The 19,747-nt window shown below is 41.6% G+C and overlaps 1 protein-coding gene across 3 annotated transcripts in view; it reads left to right on the top strand.

The window, feature by feature from the left end:
* Positions 1 to 19,747, top strand: part of LOC119165873 (uncharacterized) — a 38,880-nt gene that overhangs the window by 7,039 nt on the left and 12,094 nt on the right. For all 3 annotated transcript variants that reach the window (XM_075872103.1, XM_075872104.1, XM_075872105.1), the window contains exons 3-11: positions 1,832 to 1,885; positions 2,007 to 2,060; positions 2,182 to 2,232; positions 2,361 to 2,414; positions 2,546 to 2,590; positions 3,231 to 3,284; positions 8,043 to 8,063; positions 10,766 to 10,786; positions 15,305 to 15,325. In XM_075872103.1, coding sequence (XP_075728218.1) covers positions 1,832 to 1,885; positions 2,007 to 2,060; positions 2,182 to 2,232; positions 2,361 to 2,414; positions 2,546 to 2,590; positions 3,231 to 3,284; positions 8,043 to 8,063; positions 10,766 to 10,786; positions 15,305 to 15,325 — 375 coding nt within the window. The remainder of the gene's footprint in view (positions 1 to 1,831; positions 1,886 to 2,006; positions 2,061 to 2,181; positions 2,233 to 2,360; positions 2,415 to 2,545; positions 2,591 to 3,230; positions 3,285 to 8,042; positions 8,064 to 10,765; positions 10,787 to 15,304; positions 15,326 to 19,747) is intronic.

Genomic DNA, 19,747 nt, shown 5'->3' with positions numbered 1-19,747 from the left:
ATCCCTAGATAGCGGTGGGGTTGTATAGTTCACGATTCATGTAGTTGACGGATGGAAAGACAGACACGGACGGACTTACGGACGGACAAATAAAAAATCGACAGAAACCGGATAGACGAATGGACGGACAAAGATATGTATAGAAGGATGGACAGATGTACGGACAGACTGAACGACAGACAAAGAGAAGCACTATCAGATGGACGGAAGTACGGACGGACGGAGAAACATACAGAGAGAAGCACGGACGAAAGAACGAACACACGCATGCACGGACGAACGAATAAACAAACAGGCAAAAATCAAGGACGAACGAAGCATGGTCAGAAGCACGGATGGACGAATGGACAGACAAACACAAGTACGGACGGACGGACAGACTGCAATATAATGAAGAAGTTGAAAGTGGCTTGTGCCCGTGAAGGTTTCGCATACTGCAACCTTCTGTTTAGTGCGTAGGATGTTTTAGACTATGGGCAATTCTGCGTGTGAAGTATTTTCGAACTTGCTATGCACCAACTACATGTTTTTACAGGAATAGGCGCAGTCACGTGTGTTCCTTTTGTAGTGGGTGCCCCGCTTAAAAGCAATAGGGCAGTGTGGCAATCGCGTTCTGACGCCCCATAGAAATGCGAGTTTGTACCACGCATTATTACTCCAATAACACATACTGTATTGTGACGCATTCATACAGTTCATACAGGATCCGTGTGTTTTTAAAGCATGAAAATTACTTTTACTGCATTTGGAAGCAGAGGAAGATATTTTCTCTGAATTGCCAGGCAGACGCGTTGCTGTCTGGGAACGACAGCTTGCTACGCAAACGACCTGGATTCAATCCCTACTCGGACCTTTCATAAGTTCCAGTTTTCACAATTTTTTGGTCAAGCACTAGATGACTTTTTCGCTTAAAAACAACGAGTCTGACGTCATTGCCAGAATATCTGTAGAGCGAAGCTCTTCAACACCATCGCGTAAAAAACTTCCAAACCAATGGTGTCATAATTGTATAAAACTGAGAATTTCTCGCATGGTAGTAGTAATAAAAGTTTTCTTTCATTAGATAGCATATTGTATGGAAAATAGTTGAGGGCACCATAAAGCTTCGCCTTTAAAAGCTGAACGCGATAGCGATACACTGTTCCTAGTGCGTACTTCAAGCACTTAGTGCGTGAAATTTTTCGAACTTTTCGTGCACCAACTACATGGCCTTGAGGAAATACGACCAGCAACATGTGCTGATTTCGTAAGGGTAGACCGGTTTAAAACCATGAATTCATCGTGGTAAATACGTGTTCTGACAGCCGATGGTAATGCACGCTTACATCACGCCCTATTCTGCAATAGTTCATATTCTAATGTTAAGCATGTATAGATGACGCGTGTGTTTGCGAAGCACGAAGTTTACTTTTACGGTATTTACTTTACTTTTACGGCATGAAGTTTACTTTTAAGCTACTTTTACTGCATTTGCAAGGAACCGCTTGGACGTGCCGCACAAACGACTCAGGTTGGATCCTCACTTAGACCCCGAACTTTTTATGATTTTCTTTTCCTCGCAATCAATGACGCCCACACTGACGCTAACACCAGAATTTTTACAAAATAAGCTCCTTAACGCTATTGCGTTAAAAACACAGTTGGCTCATACTAGAATAAATTCTGTGTTTCACGTGGTCAATATCTTATTACTGATTAGCGAGGAAAATTGTGTTTTCTTTAGCGTGCATTCCATCTCAATATTCTTGTTCTCCTGCTGTTAACTTTGCTCATTTTGACAGTATATTGACCCTTGTATTGAACCTAAAGATGTACGTCACTTACTTTTCAGCTCTTAAAAATCTGCCTCAAAATATACAAACCAAACTACATGATGCAAATCCAGGTACGTGCTTTTGTGTTCGTTGTATTTTCACACTGGAGCATGGAATTTTGTAAAAACGGTATTTTAAATGCAACACTTATTTTCGTTACGTATGTCAAAATGCCCTTGATATTATTTTCAGCTATGGCCAATTTTCATACACAAGTTCAAAATAGATTACAACAGGTGAACCCCGGTATGTATTTTCTTGCTCTTTCTATCAGAAAATCGCTGCAAAGATAATATTGAAAATGCAATCTTTAACGCAAGTCTATTGAACATCATTGTGATACAAAGTGTCAATCATTGAATTTCAGCGCTTCAAAGTGTGCCTAAACATATACAAGACATACTACAAAACAATCCTCGTGCGTATTTTCTTGCTCTTCGTATAAGTAGATTGTCGCCAAGAGCATTATATATATGTGATTTAGAATTCATGTCTACCAGAAATCCTTATGACACAAAGTGCCCATCTTTGTTTTTTTGCTTTCAGGGTTGCGCGACATGAATAGAAATCTACACGAAAAATTGCAGGGGGTAAACCCCGGTACGTGTTTTTATTTTTTTTTCATTTTTTGCCGAGCACATTTCACAAAATACCGTAATAAAGATGTTTTTCTTATCCTAGTATAAGGATCATCATAGTACCACTGAAACTATTCGTCAATTCATTTTCAGCTATCCGCAATTTTCCTCAAAACATTAAAGCCATGATCCGCCCACGTACGTATTTTCTTGCTCTTTTTACATTCAGACACTACGTCAAAGAGCGCAACAAGGAGTAATTTTCACCGGCTTCGGGCGTCAATTATGATGTACTGTCGAAAAATGCCCAAATTCCCGTGAAAATAGATACAATGCATTCAATAATACATGAAAATAGGGGAGTGGTGGTTAAATACGTATTTGTACGTATTTGTAATTACCATATGTTTGAATGTGCAGTAATTTGTGCAGTTGTACTGCACACCGATAAACGAGGAATGAAGAGAGATTGTTAAAGTGAGTGGAAAAATAGTACTTGCAATTGCGTTGATTTTGAGAACTGAAAAATGACGCTTTCATTGTTTTTTTTTGTGAAACGTGGTACGTTAAGACACGCATTGAACGTCGTAAAGCCTTCACAAAATTGACAGGCTAACGTCTTATGTAGCCCACTGGCGTTGGGTCTCAAAGCACTAGCTATGCAGAATGTTAAATTCATCGAAAAAATCACTCATTTTGATCTCTTTTGGTCACTACCTGACACAACTAGTACACACATTTCGCGTACACACAAGTGCCCCTACCGCTTAGGTGATAATGCAAGTATATATACCTAATTTACGAAAGTGACTGAAAGTGTTAACTATTGGGCTTTCAGCGCATCCTGGCTTCCCAAGAAATGATCATAAACACCGACGTCATTCTAACGCTGGTACGTGCTCTTTTCCTCTTTCTCTACACCTACCAGCAAACGTTTTAACAAACAATATTTATACGGCGTACATTGCTCTTAGGAAAGAAACAAATTCTGAATCCGCCTTTAACAAGATGTACTTATTTATGTTGGGACGCTTTAATCCTACTTACTCAAAAACACTCATATCATTGGGCAACTCATCACAATCATCATCAGCCTAAGAACACCCACTGCAGGGCCAAAGCCTCTCCAGTAATCCGCGACTCAACTCAGTCCTGTACTTTCTCCTACTACGTTGTACTTGCTCACTTCCTAATCTCATCTGCCCACCAGGTTTTCTACCTGCCTCTCACGTGTATGCCTTCACTTGGAATTCATTTTGTTCAAACGAGTCTGGTTTTATTCACTTAGCAGAAATGAAAGTGTTGGATTGTGGCAATCTTAATTTGACATTGAAATGCTTTTGACGGCGCAACAGCACAACAGATACAAGCGCATAACATTGAGCCCGAACATGGCTTTGAAGCAATAACTTAATTTCTAGAGTTACGTTAAGGCAATCGCAATCTTAATTCAAGCAGTTTTTTCCTCCAAAAAGACTTGTGGCCTACCAGCCACCATAAAATTGTGTACTCAAGATCTATATCATTGAGTGCGCGTACCTCATATAAGTATCACGTGTCTAGATATTGTAATTGCCACCTAAGTAGGGTTTTCAGCAAAGACGAAAATAGCGACGTTCGAAATGCAGACTATCACATTACTTAACTATCTGTTTGCCATAGTCTCTGTCATCGCATTTGCTGCAAACTTGCAAAAACGAACACGCGACAGGTTAAATCAACCTTTCAATTAGGTTAGATTTCTACTAGCGTTTTGAGAAGTTCCTGGCCTGCAGCCATTATTGCGTTCTTTATGACCACAGTTATTACACTTGCTATCTTGAGTATTCACGTACTTGTATCTCACCTCCGCACAGACAATAGTATCGTAATTTAAACTGTCAAAATTATACATATAGGAATCTGCGCAGGTCTATGATACCGAAAAGGCATTTCTTCATTTACTCTGTAATATATAGATGTTCGTGCATAAAAGTTCAGCAGATTTCTTGTTTTATCATCATTGTCATTATCATCAGCCTGACAACGCCGACTGCAGAGCAAAGGCGTCTTCCGTGATCCGCTAATCAACCCGGTCTTGCGCTTTCGGCTGCCCCGTATACCTCCGAACGTTTTAGTCTCATCGGCCCACCTGACTTTTGGTTTACCCTTCCGGTGTTTGCATTTTCTAGGAATTCAGTCAGTGGCTCTTAATCAGCGGCGGTTATCTTGCCTACGTGCTACGTGCCTGCCCCACGTTAATTTCTTGTTCTTCATTTCAATTATGATATCCTTGACCCCGGTTTGTTTTCTGACCCACTCTGCTCTTTTCTTGTATCTTGAAGGTTTCTGAAAAATACACCCATCATTTTCCTTTTCATCTCTCACTGCATCTTCCTCCATCTAAGCTGAACGCTCTTTGTAAGCCGGCAGGTTTCTACTCCCCAGATCAGTAGCGGCAAAATGCAGCTGTTATTGACTTTCTGCTTGTGGATTAGTGGCAAATTACGATTCATAATTTGAAGATGCTTGACGATCGTGATCAACATCATCATTATTAATCTATGTAATTCACTCTCATGATACGACTCCACTGTTTACAATCTGTCCTAAGTATACATATTTTTTGACAACTTCCATAGTCTTTCCACCTGTCGCAAAGTGCTGTTTTTCACTGAGACTAGTGCAAATTACTTTAGCGTTGGGCATGTCAATTTTCAGACCCACTCCATAGTTTCCGTGTTCAACTCAGTATTCACTAGCTGTAATTTGTCGGCTGAGTTACTCATGAAGGAAATGTCGTCAGCGAGGCGTGGTTTACTAAGATACTTTCCATTAACTCTTATCCCTCACTCTTTCCAATCTAGGGCCCTGAAGACCTCCTGTAAGCACGCCGTGAATAGCATTGGAGTGATCGTGTCTCCCTGCCTTACATATTTCTTTATTGGGGTTCTGTCCCTTTCTTTGTGGAGAACTGTGCTGGATGTGGATCCACTGTACAGTTCTTCAAGTTTGTTTATGTAGGGTTGGTCGATGTCTTAATTCCGTATTGCTGACATTCCTGCTAGGTCTCGACTGAGTCAAGTGCCTTCTCGTAACTTATGAAAGCTATGCAAAGGAGCTGTTTGTATTCTATTTTCATTGGTTTCACGGAAATGCAAATAATGAAGCTGACGATTTGTGGTTCGCATGAAGATTAGAGATTATAATTTTTCATTATTTCCAATGCTTCTATACTTGGATTTCTCTCCAACTCCTGAAAAAATATTTTGTTGTCAGTAGGGAAAATACTTCTTAAAACACCAGGCAACAGATTCCGAATTTTTTGTACACCCTCTAAGCAAGCTCGTAAAGTCGTAAGGTAGGCCGCAGCGATCATATCTTTCTGAATATTACAGCGCTGCACACCGCACAAAGCCTCCATTTTGAAAACCTGTTCCCGCGCATCTTTGCCACGCCTTACCGACCTCTTTGCACACGCTGTGACGCCAACTCGGCGATCAGACACTTGCGCAGCACACAGCCCGTCAAATTCTCTAAACCAAGTCTCAACAAACAGTAGTGAAGTCAACGGCAGTTCCTGTTTCAGTGGTACCCCCCCCCCCCCCACAGCTCGGACATGGTTATTTAATCCTACATGCTATGAAACCCCCCCTACGCTCCGTGTATCGAAATCCGGACACGTCACTGGCCAGATTTCTGCCAATGAACAGATTGTCACACCAGCTGTTGATCAGCACGCCCACTAATAAAGGCATTATTTGTATTTTGTGTTGTTGATCCCAGAAGGCGCAACCGTCTGCCAACTTCCGAAAAATCTGGTTAACTACATGTCCGGGTTTGGGAACGCGATTTCGCTGCGATTTGTTGCCAGCTGCAAATCGAGCGACTGTGTGTGGGGCAGCATCGGTGCGGGGTGAACAGTAAACTGCCTGACATCTCAGCAAGCATAAGTGCGCTGAGACTAATAAAGTTCACCGATGACGTCAATTTCTGACGTTATGTAACGTTGGCGAAGAGGGTGGAGTAACGACGATGGGCGGCGCCTTTCCCTCCCTCTGAGGGATAATGGTGGTGAGACCACACGAATATTTAAAATTGAAACCAGCTAAGAGCGATGCTCTAACCCCGGTAACTTTGTTCATATAGAATCTAATTGCGAAATTCTTGTGGCAGCATGTTCTCGAAGTAAAAGCTCAGTTATTTCCCTTTATAACAATTTTTGGACTTTGGGGTTGTTTGCTGGCCCTTTCAGTAATAACCATAAACTACGGGGGCTGCATAAATAAGCTGTATTGAAGATATTCTTGAGAGAGTGCCATTTTTCAACACAACATCAGACACCTATCAGCATTTAAATTGATGTGAAAGCCCCTGTTCATAGGCACACTTCTTCTTTTGGCTTTGTAGGCCTATTCGTGTATTTAAAAATGCTGTTTTGATCTATTCTGGAGCTCTTGTTTTTTGGTAATAATACTCACTTTAGTATTTTCGCCACTAGTTCATTATGTAGAGCATAACTTAAGGGAGTAAGGTATCAGTAGCACTTAGTTCAGTAAACTTTTTGCCTAACATTTTATTGAGCCCTCAGTCACTTTAACTTTATCACTCACAAATTACCAGGAAGTCACCTCCTTTACCGATGTTTGTGCATTTTGAAACTATGCATGACCAGTCACCATATTTTTGCTAGGCATTACGCCATCGCTACTTCGGGGTTTTCTTATGAGAAGGCTAGATTGGGCCAGTCTACAACAAAGATTGGTGACAGCCACACAAACGGTATCTATATTGCGGCATATTGCTCGTTCTGCTTTGGATACCAAAAGTATGGGCTAGCTTTGAACTTCTCCACTACCTGGAGATCACCAGTAAATTGTAAGAGTACTGTTTTGAACTTGCTTGCGAGCTACCTGGTAAGTCATCACAGATATGACAGTGCGCACCAGATTAAAGAACAAACACCCACCCAGAGAAACGGCACATGCGCGAGCCACCACTTGGGTCGTCCCTGTGTGGGAGTGGTGTATTACCTAGTGTGCGCTGCCGTATGCTGTGGCGCGTAGCCTGTGACAAAAAATAAGGAAAAACAGAAGCACACAAAGAGGCCAAAATTAGGTGACAGTGGGCGCAACGGAAAACACTTTGGTAATGCTGTTAGAACGGTTGCAATTATATTCGTTGGCATTGTATTTTGTGCTAATAATCCAATAATGATATGCCCCTGCAATTACAGCTACCGAGTTTCCACAAAGTGGCTGGGTATTTGACCTATAGATATATACAATTATTGTATGTTTAAATAGTGTATTCATTAGAAGCGTATATCTATGCCCTGCGACACAATGTCAGGGCATAGAGGAACCCTATGATTTCCTTATTATAAGTTTGTAACCTACCACCAAAATATCATATGAGCCTGCATAATAGCGAGGCCATATTCTACCACTATTCTTGGAGTAACGAAGGATACCCCCAAACTTCCATTACTGACCTTTGCTGCCACGTCCAAGTGCATATACTTTTGCAGATTTTTTATCGCTTGTGTGCATTTTAGTTTCAGTTATTCAAGTTTCAACGTGTCTGTTCTACGATGTTTGTTTAAAGTTAAATGAGCAAATACATTGAGAGCAAACCTAATCATATTTTGATTTTGCCCGATAATTTTTAGGACCTATGGAAACAGTTCCAGGTAAGTGTCATTCGCCATTTTCTATATCAGTGGTAAGTAGTGTGGTGCTCATAGACAAACCTGGCACCAAGCATTATCACTACATTAAAACTATTCCTGAATAAATTTTAAATTGTCCGGCTCTCAACTCATTTCATCTTCAGTTTAGTTCTATTTCGATTTACCAAGGTGAAAAGAAATTATAAAAGAGCGAACCTCAACTAAAGATATCTGAATCACTTAGCCTCTTGTAAGTTTTAGATTGTAGACACCCTTATTCGCAAACCACCAGTTACAGTCAATTATTTATCAGTCACCGACTAATACATTACTCAATTTAATCGTGGAAACAGCGCAAAATATTTACGGCAGTTTCGCATATCGGAGAAAGTCTCTGCACTTTAGGCGGAGTGAACATCTGTTAACTAGATGCTGTCCAACAGTCACTTTTTTTCAAAATATCCACATTATTACCGCATTTTGACTGCTTACTCACAGATGGAGCAAGAGGAATGAAAAGCTTTTGAGTGCACTTTTTTCAGGAACACGTTACGAAATAGAAATGTGAATAGCTTGATGTAAAACTGCGGATAGGCTAGCGTAATTTTATGCCAAATCTGTCCATCTGAGCATTGCAGTCTTCACTGCGTCATTCACTACAAGAAAGTTCAATACTGTTTTCACTGAGCCACGCTATTTACTGCTTGATGAAAACAAAATTATAATACTGTATAGCCTTACACATATATCGCAGAAGAATCTGGCCTTTCAAAACTTATTTTATTCGTTGAACTTTTTTCAACTGCAAAAATAACTTTGCTAGTGTACTGGCAAGGCATTCAGTTAGCAAGCATTTCGAACAAGTTTATGAACAATACTGCACCCTGCGTCTATATCCTGAAGTCGTTGTGTACATCGCCAGTTTCGCATCCACGTCGCCCTTATCCAGTGCCCACCTTGCTCTCTACCTGCCCACCCACTATCCATCCGCACTGCTTACCATGCACTGACTCGTCATCCGCCGCACAACCAGTGTTCAAACACCACGAAGTGACCGAGTTTACCGCTGTTGTACATAACGAAGAGATTAATTATGACGTATTCGGCACTCTCCAAGAATACATACAGTCGGCATGCTTTTTAGAAAGTCAAGCAACAACCACTATTGCGGGCTCAGGTGTTATTTTGTCTGTAGCATGGTTGATGTGCCCACCAATACGCGAATAATCACTACTGATTGAGAAGAAAATTTGAAAGGGCTCACTTATGGGCTTGTATTCTACGCTTCACGGCGAAGGCCAGGTGTAGGACTGTGGTAAGAAGTGGTTTCGTGGCAGTTTATGCTTTACTTTTATTTTCTTTGTGCGGTAAGCTTGGGCAGGCATGCCAGCCGTTCCACTAGATTCGCTTCGGCGAACAGCATCCCTTTGAAGGAATTCAGTCTGTGTGCGACCATTTCAGCTCTGACCATAGAGACTTTGTGCCCTCACGGCACCCCGCGAAGGGCTGTGGCGTCTTGGCCTACCGAGCGGTTCTAGTTACTGTTAACCCAGGACGAATAAATCAACCCCCACGTGTGTGACAAAGGGGAAGAATTAGAAACGTCATTGTGACGACCACCTGATTAACTCACGCCACTTTCGGACTGCGCATGAGTGGGCTTCTTCCGAGATTACGCATACAAGGCGCCGCCGTGCTAAGGTGGTGCGCATTGCGATACCGCGTAATCGCCGTCAACCTTTTGTCATAGTACGGGTCGCTTCCAGTAGCTCTCGGAAGCGGGTGGTCTTGTGAAACGTGCAAGTGGCACCTTTGATATATAAATGCTGTCGCCTTTGCGTATACCTTCGACTGCTTTCACGCTAATCCTTTCAAACGAGTTCATAGGTAGAACCACATGCGGAGAGCAAGTGTTTTCCTTACATCGCTCAGGAGACAGGTGAATTACTGCTCCGTCAGCAATAAGTTAACGTTTTACCAGGGATGCCATTCTTATGGCCGCAAATCCCAGAACGCATAGCCTTGAGTTTCGGTGGTTGTGCACTCCTGAGTTTGCCCTTGCCTATATACCTTTTGTTTATTTTGTTTTATTTACATTTTGGTTGTTGTGTCATCTGGGATGAGGGCATGAACCCTCGCACATGCCCAAAAGTGGCGTCTTTGTGGGGGGTTCCTGATTGACCAAGCGTACTCTCCTCTCAGAGGACAAACAGGCGACCATTTGTCGACAGTTGTGTAAGTGTGGGGCTCCGAGGGAATAAGAACAGGCCCCGGAGTTCCGCCAGGCGTTATGAACCGAGCTTAAGGTGCTAAGCATCGTCGGCTCTGCTGAATCCCGTAGAGTCGCCGTACAGAAGACGGTTCATTTTCAAAGTGTTTTTCTGTAACTATTATGCCCATTCTTATGTAAATTCTGTATAGTCTGTAACTGCAAGTTTTTCTTAGCTTGAATAGAACTTCTCCAGCGCCTTTACTTTATCTTCAAGCGAGCAAGTCAGTGGCCGCTATTTGCAAAGCAGCAGTACGTTAGTTCCTCCCACTTTTCTGTACCACCATGGTTGGTGCATCTCGGGCGCTAAGTAAGGAGAGTTGGTTTCTCAACATCTTAAAAACCTGAATTTTATTTTCGGGTGTCCTCAATTTCTTCACGAGGTGTCTATAGCACTCATTGCATAACGAAATGTAACAGCTCTAATGTTTGCATACAAATGCTTTTCTTCCAGTGCCCACTCTTGGAGGGGGACGTAAGTACTATATACCATATTATAAGCACTTGACAGAGTGCCTATTTTTTACATACAACTTTTGAGAAAGGAAGCACCAGATAATACACAGAATATACCTGGAAAGGTATCTGATAACTTGAAAGCAGTGAACCTTGCCTAATTTATTCCGATCATCTTAAAACATTTTCGTATTTAGTATGAAAACAATTTCAAAATTCAACGGCGCAACACCTATATGAACGGTTGGAGTAATAACGGCATCATTATAATTGTTGTACTTAATGTCCCAAACCCACCATAGAAATATGAGAGACGCCATAGAGATGGGCTCCGAAAATTTCGACCATCTGGATGTCTTTAATCTGTACCTGAATATAAGCACTTGGGCCTTAAGCAATTTCGCCTCCATTGAAAACGCAACCTTCATGGCCGGGATTCCATCCTGCAAGCTGCGGGGCCGCAGCCGGGTGCTTCAATCTACACTGTCGTGGCGGGCCACGATTAGAGTACCGATAGTGATGAACTCTATAGCATAATTGTGCGAATTGCGAAAAATAGAAATATTAAAACTATTCGGTTATGTTCGTAGCGCATAATAATGAAAGGCGTGATCACTCACACAGAGAGATGTACAGTTTATTTAAAAAATGCTGCCGGTTAGTCATTAAAAAATTTACACAATTTCAAACAATACATCGCCAAAACGAAGGCTTAGTTTTAGTCCAAAAAGTATTGTCGTTTAATTTATTCAGTATAAAAATATAATTCTTCTCATTTGAATGAAGAAGTGGCACATTGAAACAGTTTTTTTTTGTGGCTATAAATAGCGCTGAAAAAGAATGTAGACAAACGGCCATCTCAATGAAAAACGGTGACCTGTACATCAATACAAACAATTTACAGCAATGAGTGGCGATTATTTTCCTGGTGCTTCATAGTCAGAAAACTTCTTTTTCAAAAACTACCACCTCATTCATTTAGAACATCCATGTATGAGACAATAAAACATAATTTGTATAGTGAGATCAGGGCTGGTTTTAAAACCACGTGTAACTTGATGGAGAATTGCACACTTAGCATAAAGAAACAGAAATAGTAAATTACAGCCAACGATTATTCGGCGTCCTCTTTGTAGCTTTGAAGGTAGAATAGCGTGGACTACACACAGTCGAAGGAGCGTGATATTGTTGTAGCTGGCCTGTAAACAAAATTAACTGCTCCTCAAAGCCCATACCATCATAATCCCAAGGAGTTTCAGAATGCAAAATTAGAGGAAATTAACGCTGCCGCAAATTTGATGCAGAGATGAACAGGGTCTGCGCTTGGTGTGCCTTTTATTTGTGTTCATAGAAATTTGGAATAATTAAACTTTGGCACAATGCTAAGGAACTCCGCTGCTGATCCGCAAGTCGCGGGATCGATTCCCAGCTGCGGCGGCTGCATTTTTGATTGAGGCGGAAACGGGGTAGGCCCGTGTACTCAGATTTGCGTGCACGTAAAGAACCCCAGGGGGTCCAAGTTTCCGGAGCGCTCCACTGCGGCGTCTCTCATAATCATATGGTAGTTTTGCGACGTTAAACTCCGCATATCAATCAATCAACTTTGACACTACGCAAGACGAACACACATAGCAATTTTTCCGTGCATTCTTCCGTGCATTTTTGCAGGCGTACTAATTACACTAATTAGAGATTGAAAGCTAATTTGTATCTTGATGGCTTATTTCGCGCCACTAACTCATTGTGAGGGGATATTATTAATAGTTTCCAATTAAAATACACTTTTGGTATGGCAAATATTTATTGTTCAATTCAAGTAAATTTAGTAAAATTCTAATAAAATAAGTACAATCACTCCAATCGAGTTATTTTGGGTAAATTAGACTGTGACACTCCAGAAATAATTGAACGCTCGATCCTTGAAATTACCTGGACATTGTACATACATCATGTGGGTTGTGACAGAGAAGCTATCTAAATAGTACTGGGACGCTTTTCAATAGCGGTACTTTGTAACACCTCAAAGGGGTTACGAAATGCCGCTAGTAGTAGCCTGAACGGTAGCACCGTCACTCATACCTATACCTCCAATATTACGAGTGAGGCTTGCGATCTTTGCAGCACCGATAAAACTATCAAACGCATGCTGTGCCACTGCCCCAGATTTGCCTCAGAGAGAGAAATTCTTTCCAACGCATCGCGGCGGCTGGATGAACGGCCACTTTCTGTGCAGGCGCTATGAAAGCACCGTCTTCACCTCTCAACAGCCCACAAGGCACTAAAAGCCCTCTTGTGTGTGTGTGTTTTTTAAACAACGGGTTTGTGTGAACACCTTCAACTTGCAGTGCAGTGCTACACGCTGCAGTGAATTGACTGTCTGTCTCTCTTTTTTCTTTTCTTTTTCTTCCATATTTCTCATATTTCTTGTCCTCTTCCTTGATCCCCCAGTGTGGGGTAGCCAACCGGATGTTTTTCTGCTTAACCTCCCTGCCTTTTTCTTTGTATGCGTCCTCCCTTCCTTCCTAGTGATAACCTCAACTGTAAAATACCAGTTCTAGGTTTGTATATCAAGCATTCAGAATAGCACTGAGAGACAGCACTAGCCTGAAGTGCGTTTCTCCTACGTTGAGACGAGCAAGCTAAGCCTGACCTCCGCATCATGAATTCCTTCTATGCGCCGAAGGTTTTGCTCGCTATCCTCGCAGCTTGGAGGAGGTGAGCTCAATGTGGTTGGAGGGAACTGCTTCAATGTGATAAATGTTAACAGGAAATACTGCCCAGATGTTAATAAAATTTCTTTGTTCGTGAGGATAGGGGGCTATTCCTTGAAGAAGGCGCCCTCGAAAGTTTTCGACTACTTGTACATGAAGAATGTTGATGCTAAATGAAGGAAGCGAACTCGAAAACTGTGAATCAATTGCTTAGACAACAGCAGAATACCAAGCCAAAAGAAAACTTTGGTGAAAAGGAAGGCGGAAGAAACAAAGAGGGACATATGGAAGATCGAAATGCTTACGAAATCATCACTGGATACCTACCAAACGATTAAGCAGGAAATTGCAAGGAAAAAGCGCTACGAAATTTTTCGGGGACTTCTCTGCTCTTTGAGGCGAGAACGTGAGTATCGCGGATACCAACGTAAGGAGCCGAACATGAAGGCACATATACGCTATGTAGTGCGTGTGGAGAGGAGGAGAAGACGGCTGAACATTTGATAGGTTTCTGTAAAGGGCTCCGCCCTATAGGCGAAAATATTGGTGCCAAACTTTTCAAGGCATTGGGTTTTAAGGACAGTTAAGGCAAAATAGACTTTAAACGGGTAGAAATAACCAGGACGTGACTAACTGATTGGTGGCTACAATCTAGACGTGAGGGAAATTCTATCCCTAAACACATAGTGATAGTACACTTCATGTCTAGGTGGCGTGAGCCACCACCCGATCTCAAGGGCACAGTCGGATACATCCATCTGATGGCAGAGGCTCGGGTGGCCGCAAAGTAGTCATTGAACATGTTTTCAATCCCTTCGTCGAGAGGAGTGATGGCGATGGTCAGCTGCTCGGAAGCCACTCGCAGAGTAGCATCCCGCTGATGCGGCGTAGATGACCGTAGCAAAAAAGCCATTTGAGCTGGTTTGTAGTGGTTCATTATGCAAAATAGAACTGGGACGTGGTACGTAACACTGACAGGAGGAGAGAACACACCTCAAGTCCGTACACTTGTGTTGTTGTTCTCTCCTCCAGTCCGTGTTTCGTGCCACGCCCCACTTCTAACTTCTGTAGATGACCATTCCAATGGCTGCCAATCTGGCACAACTTCCCACTATTCGAGGCAGTGCATATTTGGTGAAAATAGGGAAAACAATTATCTGTTCGCATTCACTGCATCAAAGGAACAAGTAGGTATTTGGTTTCGTGTCTTCCTTCGTTTTCAAATTCCCCACTACAGGGCACATATTTGTCTGTTTCGGGCCGTGAGAAGTGGACGTGCCCCATAAGTCTATGCTGCCTTCAACCTATTTCACGTGTTGTGCATGTATGCAACAACAACAATCTTCAAAAGTCTGCCTTTGTTCTCGCACTCTACTATCACGAGTAAAACATTTCAATTCTATACACCACATACTGTGTGAGTGTACTTAGGTGTTATCATATTCGCAAGTTGATAAGCGTCTTCGCAATGGGTCTGTAAACAGAAGAAACCCTTGTATCTTGCTTACAAAAACACAATATGCTTTAAATATTATTTGCAGTAACATGTACGATTGCAAGGATAAATCACTTGACTCTTTGTAAGTGTGCACAATAACATGAAACTCCCTTCAAGCGTCATAGTTGAAATGGTCAGTCGTCTGTTTTCGATGTTACAATTGCAGTCTAAAAATTCTTCTTATGGGCAGTTTACAAACCCTGCCTTTCAAAATGTTTTTATTTAAATATACTGTTAAATGCTTTGCCTAATATTAAGTCTCCCTACACTCATTAAAAATTACATTGAGCGAAATCTGATATTTTATATTCTGCTCATTATCTTGCAGTAGGAGACTTCAATTCTCCAGGTAAGCTTCCATCCACTAACGCACTTTGAAAGAAGATAAATTTTTTTCTATGTATTTGAACATGGCTTCAAAACGATTTTAGTGCAAACAACATTGACTAATCACTACTTAAACATATGGGAACATACGACTTTTGAAGGCACATAGAAGTAGTAGGTCACCTCCCATGCTTATTGCCTCATAGCCCAAACCTAAATACAAGACCATCATTGTGCAAGTAGTGAAAAACTAATCTTGTGTTATCTTGACAAACTGCTCAACTAAGAAGCGATAGAAGTTCTAATAAATAAGCACAACTTTGCTAAGGGGCCCGCCTAACATTAATGTCATTATTTTCCTGAGAATGCACGTATCACGGAATGGACACCAAATATAGACCTACCGAATGGGTTGATTGTTTGAACAATCACCCAGAAAATGTCGCGGTTTTAAATATATAGTTTTGGTAGAACACTAATCTTGAATAGAAGACACAATAATAAGCAACTGTCACAGAGAAAACAGGCCAGATACATTAGATATGGTTAATTTTCATATAGAAATGAACTTCATAAGGCATATTTTGCTTAGCCAGAGCTCACAAGGGTACTTTATGTTTATTTATTCACTGAGTGCTGTGGTACACAAGTGAAGCAGAAGGCCGTAATACTTCTGAGCGCCTCGACAATCATTGTGATTTTGTTATCAGATAGAGTCTCCTTTATGTTCATTGGCCGTACCGATTCGACCTAGAAAGATTCTTCTTCACCAGTAGTTGATACGGCAAAAATACCGGACAACTCAAAGAACTCTCGACAGTAAAGAAGCCGCTGGCCTAGCAAAAAATCAGCCAGCCGTATTCCGGCATGTGCAGAAATTACACGGGATACATCTATCGCTTTACCGCCCGGGTGTCCGTGGTGTGGTGGTAGGCTAGCTCTCTACCACGTCTTGTAGGTGTGCTACGCTCAACCAAGACACAACCTATTTTTTCGACGAACGTCTAACAGCTACTACACAGTAGCAGATGCATAACTTGCCGGAATGTACCCAAAAGCGCAACTCAGGCTGCTGATTGATTCTCGTTAATCAATAAAGCTAGATGAGTTCTGAATGTAAGGCATCAGCTATATAGAAGTTCAAAGGGCTTCCTTTGCGAACATTAAAGCTGAAGCTAAAGTTGAAGTTTATTTTAGGCAAAAGAAAAAGCGGTACAATAAAAGAAGTAGATGTACAAAATGCCTTTTTTTGCCTAGGGGACTGGCGAAAAGGCATAAAAGCCTCACCAAGTGTCAGCCCCCTGTAAACCCAATACCCACCAAAGTAACACAACGCTCAGTGTATAAGTAAACATAAATGTGTTGCTACATGCAAATCACATCTGTGCGTGGATACAAAAATATATGAGACACATTCGCTCAGGTAATGACATCAACAAAGCCTCTATGGGAACAACTAACGAAAAACAGTTTATAGAATATACTAAAACGCTAATGTGATTTACATAAATATACATAAAACACGGGACATAAAAGCTTATTACAACAGTACAAAAAGAATACGAAACAAAAATAATGATGACGGTGTTTATGCCTGCTTACACAATAAGTGAGCCTGCATCTTCCTTTTAAAATGGCCGTATGAACCAGTATTGTCATTAAGAGTAGCTAGAGTCGGGTGTTCGTTCAAAAATTACAAAAATTACAAATTACAAAACACTTTCGTGTGCCGTAATTGTTACGTGGTTTTTTAAATGTACGTATATGCCCTATGCAATACATGGTGACCATGACCTCTCGGTAAATGCCTTTGATCAAACCCTGAACGATCAGATCATACCTGTGTATAAATAAGCATAGCATATTTTTGTTTCACGACGTTGGTTATTGTTAGTATATTATATTCCTTGAAGAGAGGCGTGGTGTCAGGCCTGAATGATACTCCTGATATTAGTCATACAGCTTTTTTTTGTAAGACGTGAACTTTATCAGTGTTTGCCTTAGTCGTATTCCCCCATACAAGAAGACAGTAATGATGATGTGAGTGAACAATTGAGTAATATAGTTGTTTTTTAACCATAGAGGGAGAAGTTGTCGCAATTTGCAGATGATACCCGTGGATCTGGAAATCTTGGTACGAACACAGCTGGAGTGTAAAAAGCAATTTAAGTGTTCTTGAAAAAAATACTAAGAAATTTATGTGCTGCGACACGTTCAATTTTTCGTCCTACAAACTATATTGTAGGCTCCCTTGAGAAAGTCTTGTTGCGTGGCCGAAATTAACATACTTAGTTTTTTTTGGTGTTCAGTTCTAATGTACTACTGTTAGGGTGGTAGGCCACTCAAAAACAAAATTTTTTTAAGGGTAGGCAGCGTTGAAATAACTTTTCCTCAGAACCAGCATGTCTTATTTTTTTACCCAGCTGTTTACACTTCAAAATATCGAATATTTATTTATTGGGAGGTAATCTTTGTCAAAAATTGCTTAAACGTGCTAGCCACGCCAGCTGTGATAAGTGACTAATGGGTGGCTTTATTAAGTAAAGCTTTGACATTTGTGTAACTAATGGCTGGAGCTATGCAGTGAACTAGAATAAATATTATGCAGTGAATATCAAGGAAGTAATGCTCAAAAAACAAAATAATAGGGAAAAAGAGCCAATTCTGACTCAACCTGCCGGAGAATTCAGCTGTGAACTTAAAAAAATATTCGATGGATTTCTTTTATTCTAGTTCACTGCACAGATATATATGTTGTAAATCATTGTGCAAAATTTCAGTTCAAAGTATACGCTGAGAAATACTTTAGGAAAATTTGCGTCGCAACATTTGGAGCAAAGTGTTATTTGCAGAAAAATGTAAACAAAGATTTCCGAGCTTGTAAAAAGGGTCACAATCTTCGCATGCAGGCCTAAAATGCACCAGATTCGTAGATGGACCCTTCTGCGGAAGCATTATTGTCTCGTTTTGTTCGGGTGGCTGCTCGTATTTTCTTCCTGGCATGTTTTCTCCCTTCCTCTGACTTGCGTTTAGCATTATGCATGCGGAGGTGGTCCCTGGCGATGCAAGCTTTCGTCGTGTGGTACCCTGTTTCTATGCCATCCTGCCTCAGGATTTCTAGGATGTTACAATGCCATTATTAAAGTGTGCCACAGCATCATGCAAGGCAAACATTAGTGTAGGCAAGCTTACGTAGACCTCTTTGGGTGCCCGCTGCCATATTAGACCATTGAAACACCCATTAGCATTTTGAGTCTTTCCATGAAGGCATTTCATTAGAAGTTCATCAGAGCACAGATCACTTTAGACAGTTTTAACTTTGTTGAGCACATCATTTGGAAGTCCTCCTTGGTGTACATATTTCTCTTGGCCGAGTGCTTCGAACCTGTGGTATCCGCTTCAGATTTTCGGTCCAAGTGGACACAGGCCGTGTCTCGACTGCTTGTCGGTAGAGCTGCAATGAAAAAGACTGGCAAGGGTAGCCTTTTTCATTGCAGAAAGGTTGCCCCCATTAGCGCTTATGGCGATGCCATAGTAGTTTTCGCAGGCAGTCAATGAGGCCATCAGTGAGCTTTTCCTTACCACCGAGTCCACGCACTGTCTTCTTCAGTTTTCTGAGGCAGCAGCCAACACGCTTCTGGACATGCCCAATACATTCCAGTTTCTGCACACCGTCCTTTCCATACATGTCTTTGGCAGCGGCATAGCTCTTGGAACCACCATCGCCGTAGTACTGCAGGTACTTCAAATCTCTTTTGCTTTTCAACCTTTCAAATATTTGGTATAGACAAACCGTTTCCATACTGCCAGCACTTCCTTCATGGTTTGCTTGACAGGTAGTGTGGTTTGCCATCCATTCCTGGTACGAAGCACTATCTTGCCTCAACTTGCTTTTGGTTTTACAAGACTTACACGAACTAGAAAGCGTCTCAACATGAATAACCTTTCCCCTGTCAACAGAAATCACAGACACACAACCGTTCAAAGATAAATGGCCACGCTTCTGCCACGTGCCATCACCTGAAACACCACACTCGGCACTCCTCACAACACGACTAACTTCCACAGCAGCATCATTCATCGACTTCGACGCCACTTCTCCTGCCGCTGCAGAGAATGTCATCTGTATGATAAGGTGATATCATGAGCCCTATGACCATAGAAGTGTGGCAGTTTGGGCTAGTTGGTATGACATGCCGATAGTTATAGTATGAGAACAGAACGACGACAAAGACCAGTTAGTCTGGTAACTGGTGTGCAGGCTCGTTGTTTTTTTGTCTCGCTTGACGTGGTGGACCATTCTGAGAGGTCCAAAACGGAGACGACAAACGAGTGAAAAGGCTCAATTTTGACGTCTGGTGAATCTGGAAAAATCTTGGCAGTTTTATAAACACCATCTTGCTTGTGAACAGGAAACGCACCTCCATGGTTCCTCTATGCTATG

Source organism: Rhipicephalus microplus, chromosome 8 (genome assembly GCF_043290135.1).
Source record: "Rhipicephalus microplus isolate Deutch F79 chromosome 8, USDA_Rmic, whole genome shotgun sequence".
In the NCBI taxonomy this organism is placed as follows: domain Eukaryota; kingdom Metazoa; phylum Arthropoda; class Arachnida; order Ixodida; family Ixodidae; genus Rhipicephalus; species Rhipicephalus microplus.
The sequence above is the reverse complement of the archived record's forward strand: the minus strand, read 5'-3'. Positions and strand labels throughout refer to the sequence as shown.